Genomic DNA, 23,334 nt, shown 5'->3' with positions numbered 1-23,334 from the left:
TCCCTTGTCCATCCAACATGGTTATACATCAAAATATACTTTAGCATCTCTGGCAGTCCCTCTCTCCTTGGTCTTGCTTCTTGTTCCATTGCTCTTTCTCCCTTATAATAACATGTTTTTCTCTTTGATGGGAATTGGGGCATTGTCAACATGGAATCAAATTCAAAATTGATTCAGAATATGCACAGGCAGTAGCCACCACAGGGCTCTTGAGATATAGATACACAGTACTATGGTTGAATGCACAATAAAAGTCATGTTTTGAAGCAGTGAAACTGGTTCTTCACGTTTTGATGAATTGTTGTTGACATTGGATTTTACTTTTGACGGTTGTTAGAAATGACACCACACTGTGACTGACCTACTTCTTGTCATTAGTTATAAGTAGGCGCCCCATGTCTCCAGCACCCCAAGAGTGAATACGTGCACACACACACACAATGCGTCATTCAGAGCCTAATCATAACTGTATGATTTATGGCAGCAGTTGGAAGGCTGGAACCAAACCAAATGGCCTAGCAGTCATATTTCTAAGAGACTGACCATCATCTATTTGCTCTTACATTTACATTTACATTTAAGTCATTTAGCAGACGCTCTTATCCAGAGCGACTTACAAATTGGTGCATTCACCTTATGATATCCAGTGGAACAACCACTTTACAATAGTGCATCTAACTCTTTTAAGGGGGGGGGGGGGGGTTAGAAGGATTACTTTATCCTATCCTAGGTATTCCTTAAAGAGGTGGGGTTTCAGGTGTCTCCGGAAGGTGGTGATTGACTCCGCTGACCTGGCGTCGTGAGGGAGTTTGTTCCACCATTGGGGTGCCAGAGCAGCGAACAGTTTTGACTGGGCTGAGCGGGAACTGTACTCCTCAGAGGTAGGGAGGCGAGCAGGCCAGAGTGGATGACGCAACACGCTTTATCTTGTTTTTTTTTTTATTTTCTATTTTTTGTATGTTTTTTTGTTTTATTTTTTATGTTTAATTTGTTGCTTTTCTTTTTTTTTTTGTTTTTATTTTTTTTTTTTGTGTATTTTTTTTTTTCTTTCTCTTTTCTTTTTTTATTTAGTTATTTCTTTGTGATTTTTTTTTTATCTTTTTGTTCTTTTTTCTTTATGTTATCTTTTTTTTTTAATTTTTATTGTTGGTCTTTTTGTTTTCTTTATTTTTTTTTGTTTTGCTAAAGTTTTATTTTTTTGCTTTTGTATTTTGTTTTTGTTTAGTTTTTTCTGTTGTGATTTGTTTATGTTTTTGTGGTTTAGTATTTTTTTTCATTATGTTTAGTTTTTTTTTTGTTTTTTTTTTTTTTTTTTTTTTTTAATTATTTTTATTTTTTTTGTTTTTTTTCTTTTTATTTATTTTTTTTTTTTTTTTTTAATTTTTTTTTTTTGTTTTTTTTTATTTTTTTCGTTTTTTTTTGTTTTTTTTTTTCTGTTTTTTTATTTTTTTTTTTTCCTTTTTTAAGGTTTGTTTTTGATTATTTTTTAGTTTTTTTTTTTATTTTTTTTTTTTTTTTTTTTATTTTATTTCATTTTTCTTTTCTTTTTTAAGTTTTCTTTTTTTTTTTATTTTTTTTTGTTTTTTTTTTTATTTTGTGTTTTTTTTTTTTTTTTTTCTTTAGTTTTGTCTCTTTTTTTTTTTTGTTTTTTTTTTTTTTTTGTTTTTATTCTTTTTTCTTTTTTTTTTTTTTCTTGTTTGTTTTTTTTTTTTTTTTCTTTTTGTTTTTTTGTTTTTTTGTTTTTTGTTTTTTTTTTTTGTATTGGTCTTTTTCTGTTTTTCTTTTTTTTGTTTTACTCTTTTTTCTTTTTCTTTGAAGTTCTTTTAGTATTGTTTTTTTTTTTTTCTTAGTTTTGTTTTTGGTTTTTTTTTTTTTTTTTTTTTTTTTTTTTTTTTTGTTGTTGTTTTTTTTTTTTTTTTTTTTTTTTTTGTGTATTTTTTTTTTTGTTTGTTTTTTTTATTTTTTATTTTTTTTTTGTTTTTTTATATTTGTTTTTTATTTTCTGATTATTTTTCTTTTTTTATTGTTATTTCTTTTTTTGTTTTAGTTTTTTTTTGTTTTGTTTTTTATTTTATTTTTTAGTTTCTTTTTTTCCTCTTTTTGTTTTAGTTTAAGTTTTTTTACTTTTTTTCAGTTTTTTGTTTTTTTCAAGTTTCTTTTTTATTTTCTGTGTTTTTATCTTTTTTTTTTTTTTTTTTTTTTTTTTTTTTTATCTCTTGTTCTTTTTTTTTTTTTTTTTTTTATATTATTTTTTTATTGTTTTTTTTTTTGCTGTGTTCTAGTTTTGTTTTTTTTTTTTTTTTTTTTTAGTTTTTTTTTTTTTTTGTTTTCTTTTACTTTTTTTTAGTTTTTTTTGTTCTTTTATTTTTTCTTTTTTTTTTTTCTTGTTTTTTTTCTTTTTTTTTTTTATTTTTTTTTTTTGTTTTTTTTTTCTTTTTTTGTTTCTTTTTTTTTTTTTTTTTCTTCACAGTTTTTTTTTTTTGTTTAATTTTTTTTTTTTTCCTTTTTTTTTTTTTTTGGATTTTCTTGTTATTTTAGTTTTTGTTTGCGTTTGTTTTGTTTTTTTTTGCCCTTGTTTGGGTGTAGGGCCTGATCAGAGCCTGAAGGACGGAGTGCCGTTCCCCTCACAGCTCCGTAGGCAAGCACCATGGTCTTGTAGCGATGCGAGCTTCAACTGGAAGCCAGTGGAGAGAGCGGAGGAGCGGGGACGGGTGACGTGAGAGAACTTGGGAAAGTTGAACACCAGACGGGCTGCGGCGTTCTGGATGAGTTGTAGGGGTTTAATGGCACAGGCAGGGAGCCCAGCCAACAGCGAGTTGCAGTAATCCAGACGGGAGATGACAAGTGCCTGGATTAGGACCTGCGCCGCTTCCTGCGTGAGGCAGGGTCGTACTCTGCGAATGTGTAGAGCATGAACCCAGGAACGGGGTCACCGCCTTGATGTTAGTTGAGAACGACAGGGTGTTGTCCAGGATCACGCCAAGGTTCTTAGCACTCTGGGAGGAGGACACAATGGAGTTGTCAACCGTGATGGCGAGATCATGGAACGGGCAGTCCTTCCCCGGGAGGAAGAGCAGCTCCGTCTTGCCGAGGTTCAGCTTGAGGTGGTGATCCGTCATCCACACTGATATGTCGCCAGACATGCAGAGATGCGATTCACCACCTGGTTATCAGAGGGGGAAAGGAGAAGATTAATTGTGTGTCGTCTGTCATAGCAATGATAGGAGAGACCATGTGAGGATATGACAGAGCCAAGTGACTTGGTGTATAGCGAGAATAGGAGAGGCCTAGAACAGAGCCCTGGGGGACACCAGTGGTGAGAGCACGTGGTGCGGAGACAGATTCTCGCCACGCCACCTGGTAGGAGCGACCTGTCAGGTAGGACGCAATCAAGCGTGGACCTTGCCGGAGATGCCCAGCTCGGAGAGGGTGGAGAGGAGGATCTGATGGTTCACAGTATCAAAGGTCAGCCGATAGGTCTAGAAGGATGAGAGCAGAGGAAGAAGAGTTAGCTTTAGCAGTGCGGAGCGCCTCCGTGACACAGAGAAGAGCAGTCTCAGTTGAATGACTAGTCTTGAAACCTGACTGATTTGGATCAAGAAGGTCATTCTGAGAGAGATAGCAGGAGAGCTGGCCAAGGACGGCACGTTCAAGAGTTTGGAGAGAAAAGAAAGAAGGGATACTGGTCTGTAGTTATTGACATCAGAGGGATCGAGTGTAGGTTTTTTCAGAAGGGGTGCAACTCTCGCTCTCTTGAAGACGGAAGGGACGTAGCCAGCGGTCAAGGATGAGTTGATGAGCGAGGTGAGGTAAGGGAGAAGGTCTCCGGAAATGGTCTGGAGAAGAGAGGACAAGAGAGAGTTGACAAAGAACTGCTCTTGTAACGGCAGATTTCCGTGTAGCAGGGATCGGACCAAGACGCAGCGTAGTAAGTGTCCATGGTTTTAATATAATAAACTGAACAAGACACAATACAAAATAACAAAAGTAAATCTAACCAAAACAGTCCCGTGTGGCACAAACACTGACACAGGAAACAATCACCCACAACCCAATAGTGAAAACAGGCTACCTAAATATGGTTCCCAATCAGAGACAATGAAAAACACCTGCCTCTGATTGAGAACCATATCAGGCCAAATGACAAACCTAAACATAGAAACACAGAACATAGAATATACCCACCCAGCTCACGTCCTGACCAACTAAATAAAGACTAAACAAAGGAAATAAGGTCAGGAACGTGACAGCTCTTGAATTGACCCTTGCAGCCGTGGATTCCTAAACATTCTATTTTCTGTGCCTGATCTCATTTGATGTTCCCTGACAACAGACAGATGGACAAACAGACAGCTCAACAGTCAGACATTACGATGGGCTTACCCTCTTTGGACACTGCATGTCTTTGGCCAGGCTGAGCAAGAGTTCATGGGAGATTGGATCCACCAGGTTGAGAAAGGCTGCGTTCTTATAAAGGATATCATTGAGGGATGTTCCCTGGAGTCCCAAGTCCTGTGGGAACACAGAGTAAGAGAGAATAATCTACCATTGGTGTTTCTTTTCAATCATTCCAAGATCCAACAAGGGGTGAATTACAATATTTTTAAGTGCAAGTCATGCATCATTAATTATTCAAGTGACATGATGTGGACTGCTTAATGGTAACAGATTATCAATGTATTTACATAATACTTTCATCAGCCACTTCCCTCGTTATGTTCATTTATCAAGCTGAGAGGATTTTACACTAAGAGTGCCACATGGGACAAGGCACAGGATAGGCAGGGGTGTGGGATGGGGGTTTAAAGCAGGGCAATTTCTCCCAAAATGACATTTCAAACACACAACAACTAAAGTGATGTGCTGTGCCCTCAGTCACCCCTAACAGTAAAATGACGTTCTATTGCATAAACATGCACTCTAGGGACAGTGACTTTACTGCTGTGCTCTGCATGGGGTCTGCAATGTGCCTTAGAACACTTCCATCCCTAAAAGCCTTGGGTTTTTACACACATCACACTGAACATACTCCAGAGCTATCCAAAAAAGACCTCTAAAAACACCACGCAGGCACTTAGAGAAATGGTTCAAGTCTACAGCACTCCCGCTCCCCACCATCTTCTATGGAATTCAAATGGCAGGCGTGTGTGATGTGCAGATGGGGTTAATAAAAACGAGGAATGAGAACCTCCCCAGAGGTTGTTCTTACTTGTATCATCTGCAGGGCTGCTGCTATTTGCAGTGACAGTGTAAATAGAGTGAGGCAAAGGAAGCTGCAACGGCAGGTAATGCTCTGAGGGCTGCTCTGAGGGCTGCTGCTGGTGAGGAGGGATTGATGTCATCGTGAGCCCGAGTTTGAGATGTAACGCTTTGATACACATCAAAAGGCCTTCGATGCAGCCCTCACCAACCTCCCATATCGAGGAGGATGAGTTCAACCAAACACACACAGAAATCCCTGAAACAAATGAGCTGAAACCGCAGGTATGCCATGACAGAAAGGCTCGAAAACAAAACATCCACCACAATGAAAGGTTAAGGCGGAGCAGAGCAGAGGAGGACAAAACTAAATTCAGGAAAACATTTCTCCCCCTCTTATAAGTCATTTGTTTCAGGACTTGGTTTACTAACGGGTTCTAAGTCAAATGGGGGCTATATGCAATCATACAAAATATGATTTTCTCCATTTCTGTTTTACAGTACGAGCAAAGCTGCTGTAAGTATGTTTACTTGCTGGACTCCATGCAATGTGAAGATGGTAGTGTAATGAACATGAGGGGAGACAGAGAGCTGGTTTCAAGCACAGGGTGCAGCAGGTGTTTATTGCAAAGGACCACCTCAGGAGGCAGGTAGCTGGGTCCAGGGGCAGGCAGAAGGTCATAAACGGGGTCCAAAAGGGCAACAGTACAGGCAGGAAAAAGGCTAGTAATGTAGTCTGGGAGATCAGGCAAAAGGTAGATAACAGGAAATCCGCTAGGCTAAAGTACAGGCAGGGAAAAGTCAAAAGGCGTCGTTAGTGAGGCAGGCAAAAACTATCATACACGGGAGAAGGAAATCGCAGGAAACAGCACTCCGTAAGCCGTGTGTCACAAAACAAACAATACCTCACAGTGATGGGGTGCAGAACTGAACTAAATAGTGTGTGATGACGACATACAGGTGTGTGAACAGGTGATTAGAATTCAGGTGATTGGGATCTGGAGAGTGAGCTGCGTTCAGGGGATCTAGGTGTTAGAGGGTGTGAGTTGGAAGCAGATGTTACAGTAACCCCGCTCTTGACGGCCTCGGAAGCTGAGCAGGGGGCCTCCCCCATGGACGTGGAGCTGGGCGGTCAGGACGGTTACAGTGGAAAGCCAGGATCATGGCTGGGTCGAGGATGTCCTGGGCGGGGACCCAGGACCATTCTTCTGGTCCGTACCCCTCCCAATCCACCAGGTAGTGGATGCGACCACCCAGGCGCTTGGAATCAAGGAGGGCTTGGAAGTAATAAGCCGGTGCACCGCCGACGTCAAACAGAGGGGGTGCGTCGAGGTGCGCCACAGGAGGATGGAGAGGGCTGTACCTCACAGGCTTGAGAAGGGACACATGGAAGGATGAGGAGATGGTAGGTGACAGGATTGATGCAGTGTGTTATTTTGAAGAGACCAATGAACTGTGGACTGAACTTTTTGCATGGGTCACGAAGCCGGATGTCCCACACACGTTGCCCAAACCGGCTCACTCTGTCGAAAACACTCATCGACGGCAGGCACAGTTCCCGGGTTCTGTCTACCATGGGAACACGGGGGGTTGGTATCCGAGGACACACTGAAAAGGAGTGAGATGGAGTGAGGAATGCACCAGGGAGTTCTGTGCATATTCGGAGGAATCTGTGCGTATTCGGCCCAGGCTAGATAGCGACTTGTAATCACGGATTACAAAAAGAAAACCAGCCCCGTCGCGGACCAGGATGTCTTGCTCCCAGACAGGCTAAATAATTTTTTGCTCGCTTTGAGGACAATACAGTGCCACTGACACGGCCCGCTACCAAAACCTGCGGGCTCTCCTTCACTGCAGCCGAGGTGAGTAAAACATTTAAACGTGTTAACCCTCGCAAGGCTGCAGGCCCAGACGGCATTCCCAGCCACATCCTCAGAGCATGCGCAGACCAGCTGGCTGGTGTGTTTAAGGACATATTCAATCAATCCTTATCCCAGTCTGCTGTTCCCACATGCTTCAAGAGGGCCACCATTGTTCCTGTTCCCAAGAAAGCTAAGTAACTGGAGCTAAACGACTACCGCCCCGTAGCACTCACTTCCGTCATCATGAAGTGCTTTGAGAGACTAGTCAAGAGCCATATCACCTCCACCCTACCTGACACCCTAGCCCACTCCAATTGCTTACCGACCAAATAGGTCCACAGACGACGCAATCGCAACCACACTGCACACTCGCCTAACCCATCTGGACAAGAGGAATACCTATGTGAGAATGCTGTTCATCGACTACAGCTCAGCATTTAACACCATAGTACCCTCCAAACTCGTCATCAAGCTCGAGACCCTGGGTCTCGACCCCGCCTGTGCAACTGGGTCCTGGACTTCCTGACGGGCCGCCCCCAGGTGGTGAGGGTAGGTAACAACATCTTCACCCCGCTAATCCTCAACACCGGGCCCACAAGGGTGCGTTCTGAGCCCTCTCGTACTCCCTGTTCACCCACGACTGCGTGGCCATGCACGCCTCCAACCAATCATCAGTTTGCGGACGACACAACAGTGGTAGGCTTGATTACCAACAACGACGAGACGGCCTACAGGAGGAGGGTGGGGCCCTCGGAGTGTGGTGTCAGGAAAATAACCTCACACTCAACGTCAACAAAACAAAGGAGATGATTGTGGACTTCAGGAAACAGCAGAGGAGCAGCACCCCTATCCACATCGACGGGACAGTAGTGGAGAAGGTGAAAGTTTTAAGTTCCTCGGTGTACACATCACGGACAAACTGAATTGGTCCACCCACACAGACAGCGTTGTGAAGAAGGCGCAGCAGCGCCTCTTCAACCTCAGGAGGCTGAAGAAATTTGGCTTGTCACCAAAAGCACTCACAAAACTTCTACAGATCACAATCGAGAGCACCTTGTCGGGCTGTATCACGCCTGGTACGGCAACTGCTCCGGCCACAAGGGTAAGGCTCTCCAGAGGGTAGTGAGGTCTGCACAACGCATCACCGGGGCAAACTACCTGCCCTCCAGGACACCTACACCACCCGATGTCACAGGAAGGCATAAAGATCATCAAGGACAACAACCACCCAAGCCACTGCCTGTTCACCCCGCTATCATCCAGAAGGCGAGGTCAGTACAGGTGCATAAAGCAGGGACCGAGAGACTGAAAAACAGCTTCTATCTCAAGGCCATCAGACTGTTAAACAGCCACCACTAACATTTAGTGGCCGCTGCCAACATACTGACTCAACTCCAGCCACTTTAATAATGGGAATTGATGGAAATTATGTAAAAATGTACCACTAGCCACTTTAAACAAGTCCACTTAATATAATTTTACTATACCCTACATTACTCATCTCATATGTATATGTATATACTGTACTCTATACCATCTACTGCATCTTGCCTATGCCGTTCTGTACCATCAATCATTCATATATCTTTATGTACATATTCTTTATCCCTTTACACTTGTGTGTATAAGGTAGTAGTTGTGGAATTGTTAGGTTAGATTACTGTTGGTTATTACTGCATTGTCGGAACTAGAAGCACAAGCATTTCGCTACACTCGCATTAACATCTGCTAACCATGTGTATGTGACAAATAAGATTTGATTTGATTTGATCAGGTGAACAAAAGCTTGAGATTTCCTTCACACTTGAAGCAGCACACAGTTGTTATTTATGAAAAAATACCCCACCGCTTTTGACTTCTCCGAAGTCGCTGTACGACCTGCGCTGCATGGAGAATCCACTGAGTACCACGTGCATAGCGTCATCATCTAGCCAACTTTCAGTAAAACACAATATGGCAACTTTTCAAGTCTCTCTGATAGGAAACGCTCAAACAAAGCTCATCCATCTTATTCTCGAGTGATGGGAAATTGCCAATAGAACGGAGGGGAGCCCGTTCGGTTTTGTCTTCGCCTCAATTTCACCAGGACATCACCTCGTCTACCATGTCTCCGCCTGCAGTGTTTGGGTAGCCAATGGACAAAGGAATAGGGTCCAGCATGAACAGTGAACAGCTGAGTCAGAGTTGAAGACGTATTTGAAGTCGAAATCGAGGTTAGTAACTGTCGATCTGATGTCTAGAAGTGCTTGGTGGTCAATGATGATAATAGTATTAACTTTCTGTACAAAAAAGGTAAGGATAAACACTATAAATCACTATAAAGCAAAGTTTGGTTGGAACCGTAAGATGTTCGTGCTATCTTGTCACACATCTTGTCATGAGGCTGAGAGAAAATGTTTAAACAAGTTTTCTGCAATTCTACACATTTTTCCATGGCTTATGACGTGTTCATATGCTATCTGGGGGGGGGCAGCCAACTTGTACATATGGTATCTGGGTTGTTCCGACCTCCAGGTGGACCACAACCGATGTGTTCAATGCATCATCTGGGGGGTTCGACCTCCGGGGACCGCAACCGACTTGTCATTATGCTATCTGGGGGGTTCGACCTCCAGGGGGACCGCAACCGATGTGTTCATATGCTATCTGGGGGGTCCGACCTCCAGGGGACCGCAAACCTGATGTGTTCATATGCTATCTGGGGGGGTTCGACCTCCAGGGGGACCGCAACCGATGTGTTCATATGCTATCTGGGGGGGATCGACCTCCAGGGGGACCGCAACCAACGTGTTCATATGCTATCTGGGGGGGTCCGACCTCCAGGGGGACCGCAACCGACTTGTTCATATGCTATCTGTCGGGGCCCCGACCTCCAGGGGGGCCACAACCAACGTGTTCATATGCTATCTGTATTTTTTGAGGGGTTGGGGGTCCCCTGGAGGTCAGGGTCCCAGGGCACATGCCCTGCGTACCCGGTCGGTAATCCAGCCATGGACAAGAGAAGGTGGAGCTGAGCACGTTTTCATTAATGTAACTTCAGGGCTACAGGGAAGCAGAGCAGTGCAAGGTTACGCCTTTTGCTGCTGTTTAAATTTGATGATTGGCACGTGGCTCAGATAATTCACAAATTTGTGTGTAATTCACAAGCACCATCCAGCATGACAGGATAAATATGTGGAGACATTTAATGTACACTATGTAGAACTGTGGAATGTAGGAAAACCCTGAGAATAATATCTAAGTAATAGAAAATTGGCCTTTAGTTTAACATATTCAGTGGTTGCCCTCTATATACTCTATTTCAGTCTCCGTTTGTCACCTGTTTGAAATGTGATATTCCAGGAAGAGCCTGAAGACCTACACCTCAACAGCAGTGAAGGTGTTACCATACATACCTAAGCCAGACAAGGCAGACAATCTGACACAGCAGTTACAATTTTGATCTGTGATTATGTAAGGGGCAAGCCACTGAATAATTGTACCCTGAACTAAATTACACTATATATACAAAAGTATGTGGACACCCCTTCAAATGAGTGGATTCTGCTATTTCAGACACACCTGTTGCTTAAAGGTGTATAAAATCGAGCACACAGCCATGCAATCTCCATAGACAAACATTGACAGTAGAATGGCCTTACTGAAGAGCTCAGTGACATTCAATGTGTCACGTCATAGGATGCCACCTTTCAAACTAGTCAGTTCATCGCATTTCTGCCCTGCACGAGCTGCCCGGTCAACTGTAAGTGCTGTTATTGTGAAGTGGAAACGTCTAGGAGCAACAACGGGTCAGCCGTGAAGTGGTAGGTCACACAAGCTCACAGAACGGTACAACCGAGTGCTGAAGCGCGTAGCGTGTTAAAATTGTCTGTCCTCGGTTGCAACACTCACTACCGAGTTCCAAACTGCCTTTGGAAGCAATGCCAAGTGTCTGCTGGAGTGGTGTAAACCTCGCTGCCATTGGATTCTGGAGCAGTGGAAATGCATTCTCTGCAGGGATGAATTACGCTTCACCATCTGGCAGTCCGACGGACAAATCTGGATTTGGTGGATGCCAGGAGAACACTACATGCCCCCAATGCATAGTGCCAACTGTAAAGTTTGGTGGAGGAATAATGGTCTGGGGCTGTTTTTCATGGTTCGGACTAGGCCCCTTAGATCCAGTGAAGGGAAATCGTAATGCTACAGGATACAGTGACATTCTAGATGATTCTGTGCTTTCAACTTTGTGGCAACAGTTTGGGGAAGGCCCTTTCCTGTTTCAGCATGACAATGCCCCCTTGCACAAAGCAAGGTCCATACAGAAATGGTTTGTTGAGAATGGTGTGGAAGAACTTGACTGGCCTGCACAGAGCCCTGACCTCAACCCCATCGAACACCTTTGGCATGAATTGGAACACCGACTGCGAGACAGGCCTAATCACCCAACATCAGTGCCCAACCTCACTAATGCTCTTGTGGCTGAATGGAAGCAAGTTCACGCAGAAAATAAAGAGACTGTCACATACCGTAAATAATTTTAAAGGGGAAACTCCAAAATATGAAGTAACACGCCTAATTTACAAACAAACCTACAGTCGCTTACACATGCATAATAATCTAATACGAATAATAGATACAGCATTTTACCAGTACATTTCGCATTTTTGATCAGGCTGACTTGAGTGACAACCTGTGGATACTGCTGATCTAACAGCATCACATTCTGCCGGTGCACCAGATAACTTACGGACGGACACATCTTATGAAGTTTAGGAGAAGTAAACTATTATTCAATGTTAAACATTCTCCGGGACAGAAATGTGTTACCTTTCTTAGCAATTTGAGCACCTCGACTGCTTGTTCTTGTTTCTGTTCTCGAAGAAGTTTCTGTATTTCCCGGATCCATGCCACCCGTCTCACATAGGGGCTGTGGTTGGTTTTCCGCAGCATCCCTGGGAGCTTGTCTGACTTCAGCATCAGGGATGTAAACAAGAATTCCCCGCCTCCCCTGCCACTACTCCGCTCAGCTTCTCCGGAGCTGTCATGCTGCTGGCGTCTCCTCTTGGAAAATGTGGTTTCTATTTGGTCCAGACTACTTTGCCTGGTCAATTTAGAACCCATTACTTCACAGAATATTTCTGTTGAACAACGGTTCCTAGACGCTATATACATGTACCTGACAGAATGTAGCCATAACAGTTACACAGTAGCCTAAACTTGGATATTGAGTAACGCACGCACGTATTTTTTTATCTGAACAGTATGAAAACAAAGAGAGAAAATATGAGCGGAGGTTGATAAATTACTATATTCTCTATTAGATTACATTTAGAGCATTACACCAGCAGTATTGCATAGCTTTCTATTCATATTCAAATAATTTCCACCGTCTTGCCGTTTAAACCATGCACTGCCACAACAGAGCTCGAGTAGTCAGTGTAGCCTACTACAACATCACGTGGAGATCGTGGTCTTTGCTTCCAATAAGAATCCGCGCTGCCTAGATCAGTCATGCGATTACTCTCTCGGTGTCGCCGACTGACCAAGACCAGTTATGTTGTTTAGCAGCTCATGATGGTTTAGCTTTCTATTTGAGAGGGATGATTTAATGCTAATACATTTTGTACACAGTTTGTCAATTATCATAGTAATTATCATATCACATACTATCAGTCTGAATAATGACGCAAGAGGAGATGGCTGCCGTTTTACGATCCCCTAACTAATTGTGCTATTGTGTGTTTTTTTGCGTTATTTGTAACTTATTTTGTACATAATGTTTCTGCCACCATGTCTTATAACCAAAAATAGCTTCTAGATATCAGGACAGCGATTACTCACCCCATACTGGATGAATACTTTTTCTTTAACAAGTCGGAATGGAAGGATTTACTTCAGATGCCAGACAAGATCCTCATCCCTGTCATTCGCAGTAGAAAGAGACGGAGATATCGGGACAAAGGTCTGGGTGCCTTGTAAGGATCTGACGATGAGTGGGTAATCTCCCTTTACCATCGGTCCTATTAGCCAACGTACATTCCGATGAATAATAAAATAGACAAACTATGATCACGTATATCCTACCAACGGGACATTTAAAAACTGTAATATCTTATGTTTCACCAAGTCGTGGCTGAACGACATGAATAACATACAGCTGGCGAGTTTTACGCTTTTTCGGCAGGATAGAACAGCGGCCTCTGGTAAAACAAGGGGTGACGGTCTATGTATATTTGTAAACAACAGCTGGTGCACGAAATCTAAGGAAGTCTTGAGGTTTTGCTCGCCTGATAAGCTGTAGACCACACTATTTACCAAGAGTTTTCATCTATATTCTTCGTAGCTGTCTATTTACCATCACAAACCGATGCTGGCACTAAGATCGCACTCAATGAGCTGTATGCGGCCATAAGAAAACAGGAAAACGCTCACCCAGAGGTGGCGCTCCTTGTGTCCGGGGACTTTAATGCAGGGAAACTTAAATCCATTTTACCTCATTTCTACCAGCCTGTTAAATGTGCAACCAGAGGGGAAAAAAACTCTAGACCACCTTTACTCTCCTTCGCCCTCCATTTAGCAAATCTGACCATCATTCTATCCCATTGATTGCTGCTAACAAACAAAAACTAAAGCTGGAAGCACCAGTGACTCGGTCAATAAAAAAGTGTACAGATGAAGCAGATGCTACAGGACTGTTTTGCTAGCACAGACTGGAATATGTTCTGGGATTCTTCTGATGGCATTGAGGAGTACACCACATCTGTCATTGGCTTCATCAATAAGTGCATCGATGACATCATCTCCACAGTGACCGTACGTACATACCCCAACCAGAAGCCATGGATTACAGGTAGCATCCACACTGAGCTAAATGCTAGAGCTGCCGCTTTCAAGGAGCGGGACTCTAACCCGGAAGCTTATAAGAAATCTCGCTATGCCCTACGACAAACCATCAAACAGGCAACGTGTCAATACAGGACTAAGATTGAATCGTACTACACCGGTTCCGACGCTCGTCGGATGTGGCAGGGCTTGCAAACTACTACAGACTACAAAGAGAAGCACAGCATCGAGCTGCCCAGTGACACAAACCTAGACGAGCTAAATTACTTCTATGTTCGATTCAAGGCAAGTACCACTAAAATGTGCATGAGAGCATCAGCTGTTCCGGACGACTTTGTGATCACGCTGTTGCCGATGTGAGTAAGACCTTTAAACAGGTCAACATTCACAAGGCCGCATGGCCAGATGGATTTCCAGGACGTGTACTCCGAGCATGCGCTGACCAACTGGCAAGTGTCTTCACTGACATTTTTAATCTGTCCCTGACTGAGTCTGTAATACCAACATGTTTCAAGCAGACCACCATAGTCCCTGTGCCCAAGAACACTAAGGTAACCTGCCTAAATGACTACCGACCCGTAGTGCTCACGTCTGTAGCCATGAAGTGCTTTGAAAGGCTGGTCATGGCTCACATCAACACCATTATCCCGGAACCCTAGACCCACTCCAATTTGCATACCGCCCCCAACAGATCCACAGATGATGCAATCTCTATTGCGCTCAACTCTGCCCTTTCCCACCTGGACAAAGGGGACAGCTATGTGAGAATGCTATTCATTGACTACAGCTCAGCATTCAACACCATAGTGCCCTCAAAGCTCATCACTAAGCTAAGGACCCTGGGACTAAACACCTCCCTCTGTAACTGGATCCTGGACTTCCTGATCCACATCCGCCACGCTGCACCTCAACACGTGGGCCCCTCAGGGGTACACCCACAGTCCCCTCCTGTACTCCCTGTTCATTCATGACTGCATGGCCAGGTACGACTCCAACACCATCATCAAGTTTGCCGACGACACAACAGTGGTAGGCCTGATCACCGACAACGATGAGACAGCCTGTAGGGAGGAGGTCAGAGACCTGGTTGTGTGGTGCAGGACAACCTCTCCCTCAACGTGATCAAGACAAAGGAGATGATTGCGGACTACAGGAAAAGGAGGACCGAGCACGCCCCCATTCTCATCGACGGGGTTGTAGTGGAACAGGTTGAGAGCTTCAAGTTCCTTGGTGTCCACATCACCTACAAACTATCATGGTCCAAACATACGAAGACAGTGAAAATATTTGGCATGGGTCCTCAAATCCTCAAAAGATCCTACAGCTGCACCATCGAGAGCATCCTGACTGGTTGCATCACTGCCTGGTACGGCAACTGTTCGKCCTCCGACCGCAAGGCAATACAGAGGGTAGTGCGTACGGCCCAGTACATCACTGGGGCCAAGCTTCCTGCCATCCAGGACCTCTATACCAGGCGGTGTCAGAGGAAGGCCCTGAAAATTGTCAAAGACTCCAGCCACCCTAGTCATAAACTGTTCTCTCCGCTACCGCACGGCAAGCGGTAACGGAGCGCCAAGTCTAGGTCCAAAAGGCTTAACAGCTTCTACCCTCAAGCCTTAAGACTCCTGAACAGCTAATCAAAGGGCTACCCAGACCCTTTTTTTTATGCTGCTGCTACTCTCTGTTTATTATCTATGCATAGTCACTTTAACTGTACCTACCTGTACATATGTGACTCGATTCAGGAAACTAGGTGTATGTCGCAAGTCACGACATCACAGGAGAGCAGTTTGAACGTCATTTAATTTAAAAAAAAATTAAATGTGTTTTTTTTGGCAGAAATGTCTTCTTGAACATGTAAACTTTCATGTGGCTTAATAACAAACTTGTATGCCATCTGTAAATATACGAAGAAAAATTACGAGCCTTGTTTAAACCACCTAAAAAGACAGCAATCTTCCCACTAGCTATGATTGGCTGAGATAATGAGTGGGCTGGACATGCCGAGAGATGAGTTCGGATTGGTCTGCCATATAGAGGGCTTTTGTTTATTTCAGCTGGTCAGTCTGTGTTGGTAATCCTCCTGTCAAACGCATATTTTTAAATGTAGCTGCGTAAGTGTTGCTCTCCACTTTCTGGAGGATCGAGTTTTGAAATCAGTGGAAATAGAGTACGATAGCTAAAGAGATGGGAAAACAACTGTTTCCGGATTACGCTTTCAAACTAAGGACATTTGTGGCATGGATCCGTGACAGGGAGACACGTCCACCATGCATGATGATGTATACGGGTAAGATAGTCTAGCTAGCTACATTTTCAGATATTACACGTTTCTAATTTTGACAGAAAGTTGTTTAATTTCAAGCTAAAGTGTACTGTTAGTTAGGTGGCTGGCTCGTTAGCTAACGTTGTGACGTGATGTGTGTGATCTTACATGTTGTTTACCCAGCTAGGTTAATTGTTTACCTAGCTAGCTAGGTACATGTCTTAAGCTAAAGTGTACTGTTAGCTGGCTGGCTCCCTAGCGAACGTGTATGCGTGTATGACATGATTATTATTATTATTGTCATTATTATTCATGCAGGGGTAGTAATGACATGATTTGGCACTGTTCATTGTTGTTTAACTACCTAACGTTAGGTGGCGTGACATGATGTGTGTGATCTTACATGTTGTTTACCTAGCTAGGTTAATTGTTTACCTAGGTAGCTAGCTACATGTCTTAAGCGAAAGTGTACAACACCCGTTGAATATGGTCGGTGTCAGTAAACGTCGGCAAAAAAGCATAATGAAATTGTTGCCAGCAGAGCTGGTTAGGCTATTTTTTGTTATCCAGAGGTAAATCATCCGCCAGAGCGTCAAGCGTGTGCTCTGAATGCAACGAGATGGGTGGGGTTAAAGCTTAAGAGGGTGTGAACGATGCTGAATGGGTGTAGACAAAGAAGAGCTCTCTCAATGAAACACTAAAATGACATTTACTCAAAAGTGAGTGTACAAGTGTATCAACTTTCAAAGCAGAATTACTTTCCCATTGTTCCTCAAAAATGCAGTGTATGATATACCATTTGGTAGTCTCTGTTTTACCAATGTAAAAAACCCAATTAAAATTTTTGCTACATAAGACCAAATCCAGATGGAGTCACATATTACCTCAATTACCTTGACTAATCGGTGTCCCGCACATTGACTCTATACCTGTACCCGCTGTATATTGCCTCGGTATTGTTATTTTACTGCTGCTATTTAATTATTTTAAACTTTTAGTTTCAATTTTTTACTTACCACTTCTTCTTTTTTTTTACTGCATTGTTGGTTAAGGGCTTGTAAGTAAGTATTTCACTGTAAGGTCTACACCTGTTGTATTCAGCGCATTGATTTGATCATATCACAATCGATGTATAAAATATGGATTCATTAATGCTTTAATTTGATAAATGTATTTTTCGTACTCTCTTTTTCTCTCACCTTTAGCTATCAGAGTATTACAGAGTATTCTATACTTAAATAATATACACTACCGGTCAAATGTTTTAGAACACCTACTCATTCAAGGGTTTTTCTTTATTTTTACTATTTTCTACATTGTAGAATAATAGTGAAGACATCAAAACTATGAAATAACACATATGGAATCATGTTGTAACCAAAGAAGTGTTAAACAAATCAAACTATATTTTATATTTGAGATTCTTCAAATAGCCACCCTTTGCCTTGATGACAGCTTTGCACACTCCTAAAAAATTGATGTCTTCCCAACTTCTGAAACCAAAGTTACGCCCCTGTGGTTTTCTACCCTGGAGTCATGTGTTCACCTCTTTGAAATAATCTCCAACAACCATGTTGTTTGATGTGGTTAATACTACAATAGCAGTCTATTTGTTAATAAAGAGATCATTTATTCCATTGTTTAGACATCCAGTCTCTGGTGCAACAAAATAACATCATAGAAGGTTTTATGTTGGTCTTAGTTTGTCAATTATTTCCCTCATAAGAGAGGTGAGTTTTATGTTAATGTTTTCGGAATGTGCTCCTCTGTTCCTACATTTTTGTAGACACTCTTATCCAGAGATACTTACAGGAGCAGTTATAGTTAATTAAGTGCCTTGCTGAAGGGCACAGCGACAGATTTTTCACCTAGTCGACTCAGGAATTCAAACCAGCGACTTTTCAGTTTCTGGGCCAACGCTCTTAACCGCTAGGCTACCTACTTCTGTACCTGTCTGCTTTTTCCACAGTAACACCAATCAGGTGCTTTTATGGAGGTGTAGGTTAAAGTTGAACATCATTGTAATAGTTACACATTGAGAGCTATTGCCTAGATGGTGCTATGTACTGCTCAACTTACTGAGAGGACCGTGACAAACCCACTGCCAACCAGTCTGTTCCAGAGGCCTGACAGACACCAAGGTAAGAGGAGGTCTGATCTTTTACCAGTTAGGTGATGGATAGCAAAAAAAAGAATGCAATTAAGTGTGAGGACAGGGAATAAWTCAGTCTGAATGGTTTGTGTATTTTCATCAACTGTACCTGTGCTGCATAAGTAAATGAAGTGTCCAGAGATGTTACATGCATTGAACACTGTTTTGACAGGCTAAGGAATTTGCATGGCAGTGCATAGCACTGAAGGGAGGAGGTATTATCTGATTCCAGTCTTTTGTGTTGTTGGTTTAATTTTGTTGGCATCAGGCAGGATGAGCTTCACAGAGGAAGGTTATTGTTTTTTGTCATGAATCTTGTTCTGGAGGCATCTCTGGAGAGTGGCCACTAGCTGGCACAGCCACAAAGTCATCAAATCTGATTTCAAACCGAACCCTTACCCTAACTTTAACCACACTGCCAACCCTAATGCCGAAGGCTAAACTTAAATTAAGACCAAAAAGGGGAAATCGCTCAGTTCTGTCTCCAGAACAAGACTCATGACAATACATTTCAACCTGCTTCACAGAGGGGGACTTGCTGCATTAGAGTTTTATGTTTTATGCTTACTGTTCTGATATTGTACATTCTGTATGATGTCTATGTGAACTTGTGTCTGTATTCTGTTTGTATGTTGTCTATTGCTGGCAGCACCTTCTCACTACGGAAAATTCTGGGTATGTGTAAATGTTCTTGGAGAATAAAGGTGATTCTGATTCTGATTACAGTGTGCTCACATATACTGTAGCTACATTTCTGCAGTGAGGTAGGGTTTGATGCAGGCAACACAACAGTGCTGCCTGCATAACAGGTATCTCTGTTATTAAGGGAACAGTCTAGTCAATAAATGACTCCTTGTCAGTATACACTATATATAAAAAGTATATAAATGAGTGGATACGGCTATTTCAGCCACACCCGTTGCTGACAGGTGTATAAAATCGAGCACACAGCCATGCAATCTCCATAGACAAACATTGRCAGAATGGCCTTACTGAAGAGCTCAGTCACTTTCAACGTGGCACCGTCATAGGATACCACCTTTCCAACAAGTCAGTTCGTCAAATTTCTGCCCTGCTAGAGCTGTCCTGGTCAACTGTAAGTGATGTTATTGTGAAGTGGAAACGTCTAGGAGCAACAATGGCTCAGCTGCAAAGTGGTAGGCCGCACAAGTTCACAGAACAGGACCGCTGTCACGCCCTGGCCCTAGTATTCTTTGTTTTCTGTATTATTTTTTGTTAGGTCAGGGTGTGACAGGGGGGATGTTTGTGTTTTGTCTCGTCTTGGGTGGTTGTATTGTATAGGGKKTTTTTGTTGAGTGTATGGGGTTGTGTTCAGTAGAGARGTTTAGGAAAGTCTATGGTTGCCTGGTTAGGTTCTCAATCAGAGACAGCTGTTTMTTGTTGTCTCTGATTGGGAGCCATATTTAAGGCAGCCATAGGCTTTAGGTGATTGTGGGTAATTGTCTATGTTCTATGTTGCATGTGTGCACTTAGTTCGTTTTAGCGTCACGATCGTTTGTTTTTTGTTCATTTAGTAAGTGTTTGTTTTTTCTTCATTAAAAGAAGATGGCTTTCTTTCACGCTGCGCCTTGGTCCAATCATTCGTCTTATAACGATCRTGACAACCGCTGAAGCTCATAGCGTCTAAAAAATTCTCAGTTGTTCTCAGTTRCAACACTCACTACCAAGTTCCAACCTGCCTCTGGAAGCAACGTCAGCACAATAACTGTTCTTCGGGAACTTCATGAAATGGGTTTCCATGGCTGAGCAGCCGCACACAGGCCTACGATCACCATGCAATGCCAAAAGTCGGCTGGAGTGGTGTAAAGCTCGCCGCCCTTGGACTCTGGAGCAGTGGAAACATGTTCTCTGGGGTGATGAGTCACACTTCACCATCTGGCAGTCCGACGGACGAATCTGGGTTTGGCGGATGCCAGGAGAACGCTACCTGCCCCAATGCATAGTGCCAACAGTAAACTTTGGTGGAGGATGAATAATGGTCTGGAGTTGTTTTTCATGGTTCGGGCTAGGCCCCTTAGTTAACAGAATAGCTAATAGTGCCAGTCAGGGCTTGTCAAAATTCTGCAAATCAAAGTGGATAATGGTTCATCATCATCTCCTTGTAATGATGGGTAAATAGTAGCTTATGATATGACATTTGTAAAATAATGTGTGTGAAAACATAATTCTATTATGTAAGGCATTGTACAGTAGATGGCAATCTTTAACTATGGGGGTTGTGTATGTGAGTTGTAAGCATGTGCAATGGCGAGACAGTTATGTTCAGCTAGAATGGGTAGCTGCCCCCTAAATTGGCTAGTAGGACCAGAAGTGAGATGTGTCTGTATGTGAATGTATCATACCTTCAACACTAACTCGCCTATACCTGGTGCTGGGATCTAGCGATGAATGTGACACACAATCTCAATTCAAAAGTGCTGCGGACCAATGTTCTTTAAACACATAGAGAAACAAAATGAAATACCTTGGGAATGGSCAAAGGACAAAACCATTCTTTCTTTTTATCAACACTGAACAGAAATATAAATGTTGGTTCTATGTTTCATGAGCTGAAATAAAAGATCCCTGAAAATTTACATATGCACAAAAAGCTTGTTTCTCTCTAATTTTGTGCACAAATTTGTTTACATCCCTGTTGGTGAGCATTTCTCCTTTGCCAAGATAATCCATCCATTTGACAGGTGTGGCATATCAAGAAGCTGATTAAACAGCATTATCTTTATACAGGTGCACCTTGTGCTTGGGACAATAAAAGTCAACTCTAAAATGTGCAGTTCTGTCACACAACACAATTTTAATCRCCATTGTATTATTCATAGGCCTATGCATATCTCTACGCATAGCTTTAATATTTAGACTTATGGAATAAGTCCAAACAGTGCTACTGATGTTGTAGATTCCTCAACATTACTGGGTGTGGTGATGCCTTCTCCAAACTTTTTCATTTGGAGGTGTCACCACACCCAGTGATGGTGAGTAATCAAGTTTTGTGTGACAGGGACTATCAAAACCAATTAACATGAACTAGGACGTGGACATACTAATTTTGAAGAGGTTTTCAGATTATTTATTATTATTTGACTATGCTGGTCATCTATTAACATTTGAACATCTTGGCCATGTTCTGTTATAATCTCCACCCGGCACAGCCAGAAGAGGACTGGCCACACCTCATAGCCTGGTTCCTCTCTAGGTTTCTTCCTAGGTTCTGGCCTTTCTATGGAGTTTTTCCTAGCCACCGTGCTTCTACACCTGCATTGCTTGCTGTTTGGGGTTTTAGGCTGGGTTTCTGTACAGCACTTTGAGATATCAGCTGATGTATGAAGGGCTTTATAAATCAATTTGATTTGATTTGATTTCAAAGATCAGGGCTGCTGTCCTGATGTCAGGGGGAAGCTCGTTCCACCATTGGGGTGCCAGGACAGAGAAGAGCCTTGGCTGGGATAAGCAGGAGCTGGCCCTTTGTAGATTTAGACTTATGGAATATTAGGAAATTCATTTGGAGTTGGTTTCAGATACTAAAGTAAAGATTGCTAAAATCAAGAAGTTGCTGCTGTCAAGAAGTTGTTGCAGCTCGATACAGTTGTCGCTACTGTGACTGTTGTAGTTACTGTACTCTGTCCAATATCTGTACAGTACACTCTTAGAAAAAGATGGTGTTATCTAGAACCTAAAGAGTTCTTCCGCTGTCCCCATAGGAGAACCCTTTGAAGAATCCCTTTTGCTTCCAGGTAGAACACTTTTGGTTCCATGTAGAACCATTTTGGGTTCCATGTAGAACCCTTTCCACAGAGGGTTCTACATAGAACCCAAAAGTGTTCTACCTTGAACCAAAAATTAATTCTACCTGGAACCAAAAACGGACAGCTGAAGAACCCTTTTGTAACCCTTTTTCTAAGAGTGTACAGTGCAAGCTCGGGAACATTCTCATGAAGGACATCAAAAGGCTCTTATCTGAATTKAAATCGCCAACCGGCTAGATTAGATTTAAAAAACAACAGCATGCAGATCCCCTTTTCAAAATGTGGACACTACCCTCTCATCAATGACACATCTGTGTGACTATACACTTTGTTATCGCAACATGTCAAAGCTTGCTATTAGCATTACTCCAAGGTAAGAATCAAAGTGTTATTATGAAATGTTTTGCTGACTTGTATCAATAATCAAAAGGCATGTTACATGTTTTAGTAGGTTGACCTCTARGGGTACGTTTACAATGGCAGACAAAAATCTTTCACCAGTAATTGGTCTTCTGACCCAGATCAGATCTTTTGCCAATAAATGGGCACAGAAATCAGAGTTGGGCTGCTTGTGTAAACACAGTCCCAGATTTCAACAAAATAAACTAGTTAGGAGGAAAGTGTATCTTATTGGGTTGAAGTAYCGAAATGATTACTATCAAGTTTACTCTCTAGATAAGGTTAGGAGGACACACTGTTGAGTGAGGTGAGTTGTAATGGCCTGGTTTTATATCTGAACAGAATGTTAGAGAACTTAGCGACAACTCACATTTCATAATTGTGATACACGTTTGAAAAAAATAGTCTTTGCTGTTTTTCTATTTTGAGGGTACATTTGTGTGGGGGTGTTTCTGTGTGTTTACACTTGTCTAACTCTCTTCAATTGAGATTGACTCTACTATGATGTCCTGTGTTTCCCTGACAGAAAGATGGTCCATAAGTCCATTGTGGTGGGTCTGGTGATGCTGCTGGTGGCAGCCGTAAGCACTTTTGTGGGAGTTTTCTTTGGTTTGGGGAGCAGGACGTCCTCGAATGGCCATTCCTACTCAAGGGCTGCCGTGGCAGCCGATGCTKGCCCATGCTCAGAAATCGGCAGGTTAGAATTCTCTCTCTCTCTCTCTCTCACACACAAACACAAACACACTGTACATGTACATACAGTACTAGTCTCAAATGTTTGCACACTGGTGAAATTACTAATTGAAATGTTGTTGTAGACATTCAGATACAATACAAAGATCCCTGTTTCAAAGCACGCTGTCTCAA

General features: G+C 42.5%; 1 protein-coding gene and 1 pseudogene across 1 annotated transcript in view; one reads left to right on the top strand and one right to left on the bottom strand.

The window, feature by feature from the left end:
* LOC111980011 (leucine-rich repeat-containing protein 75B-like) overlaps positions 1-12,458 on the bottom strand; it is a 47,586-nt gene extending 35,128 nt beyond the window's left edge. Inside the window, exons 1-2 of the mRNA XM_024010696.2 lie at positions 11,871-12,458; positions 4,384-4,512 (exon numbers count right to left, since the gene is read on the bottom strand). Coding sequence (XP_023866464.2) covers positions 4,384-4,512; positions 11,871-12,215 — 474 coding nt within the window. The 5' untranslated portion in view covers positions 12,216-12,458. The remainder of the gene's footprint in view (positions 1-4,383; positions 4,513-11,870) is intronic.
* A 5,629-nt stretch (positions 12,459-18,087) lies between these two features.
* LOC111980385 (glutathione hydrolase 1 proenzyme-like) overlaps positions 18,088-23,334 on the top strand; it is a 14,337-nt pseudogene continuing 9,090 nt past the window's right edge.

Source organism: Salvelinus sp. IW2-2015, linkage group LG20, assembly GCF_002910315.2.
Source record: "Salvelinus sp. IW2-2015 linkage group LG20, ASM291031v2, whole genome shotgun sequence".
NCBI lineage: Eukaryota > Metazoa > Chordata > Actinopteri > Salmoniformes > Salmonidae > Salvelinus > Salvelinus sp. IW2-2015.
Note: the sequence above shows the minus strand (reverse complement) of the source record. Positions and strands in the feature narration are given on the sequence as shown.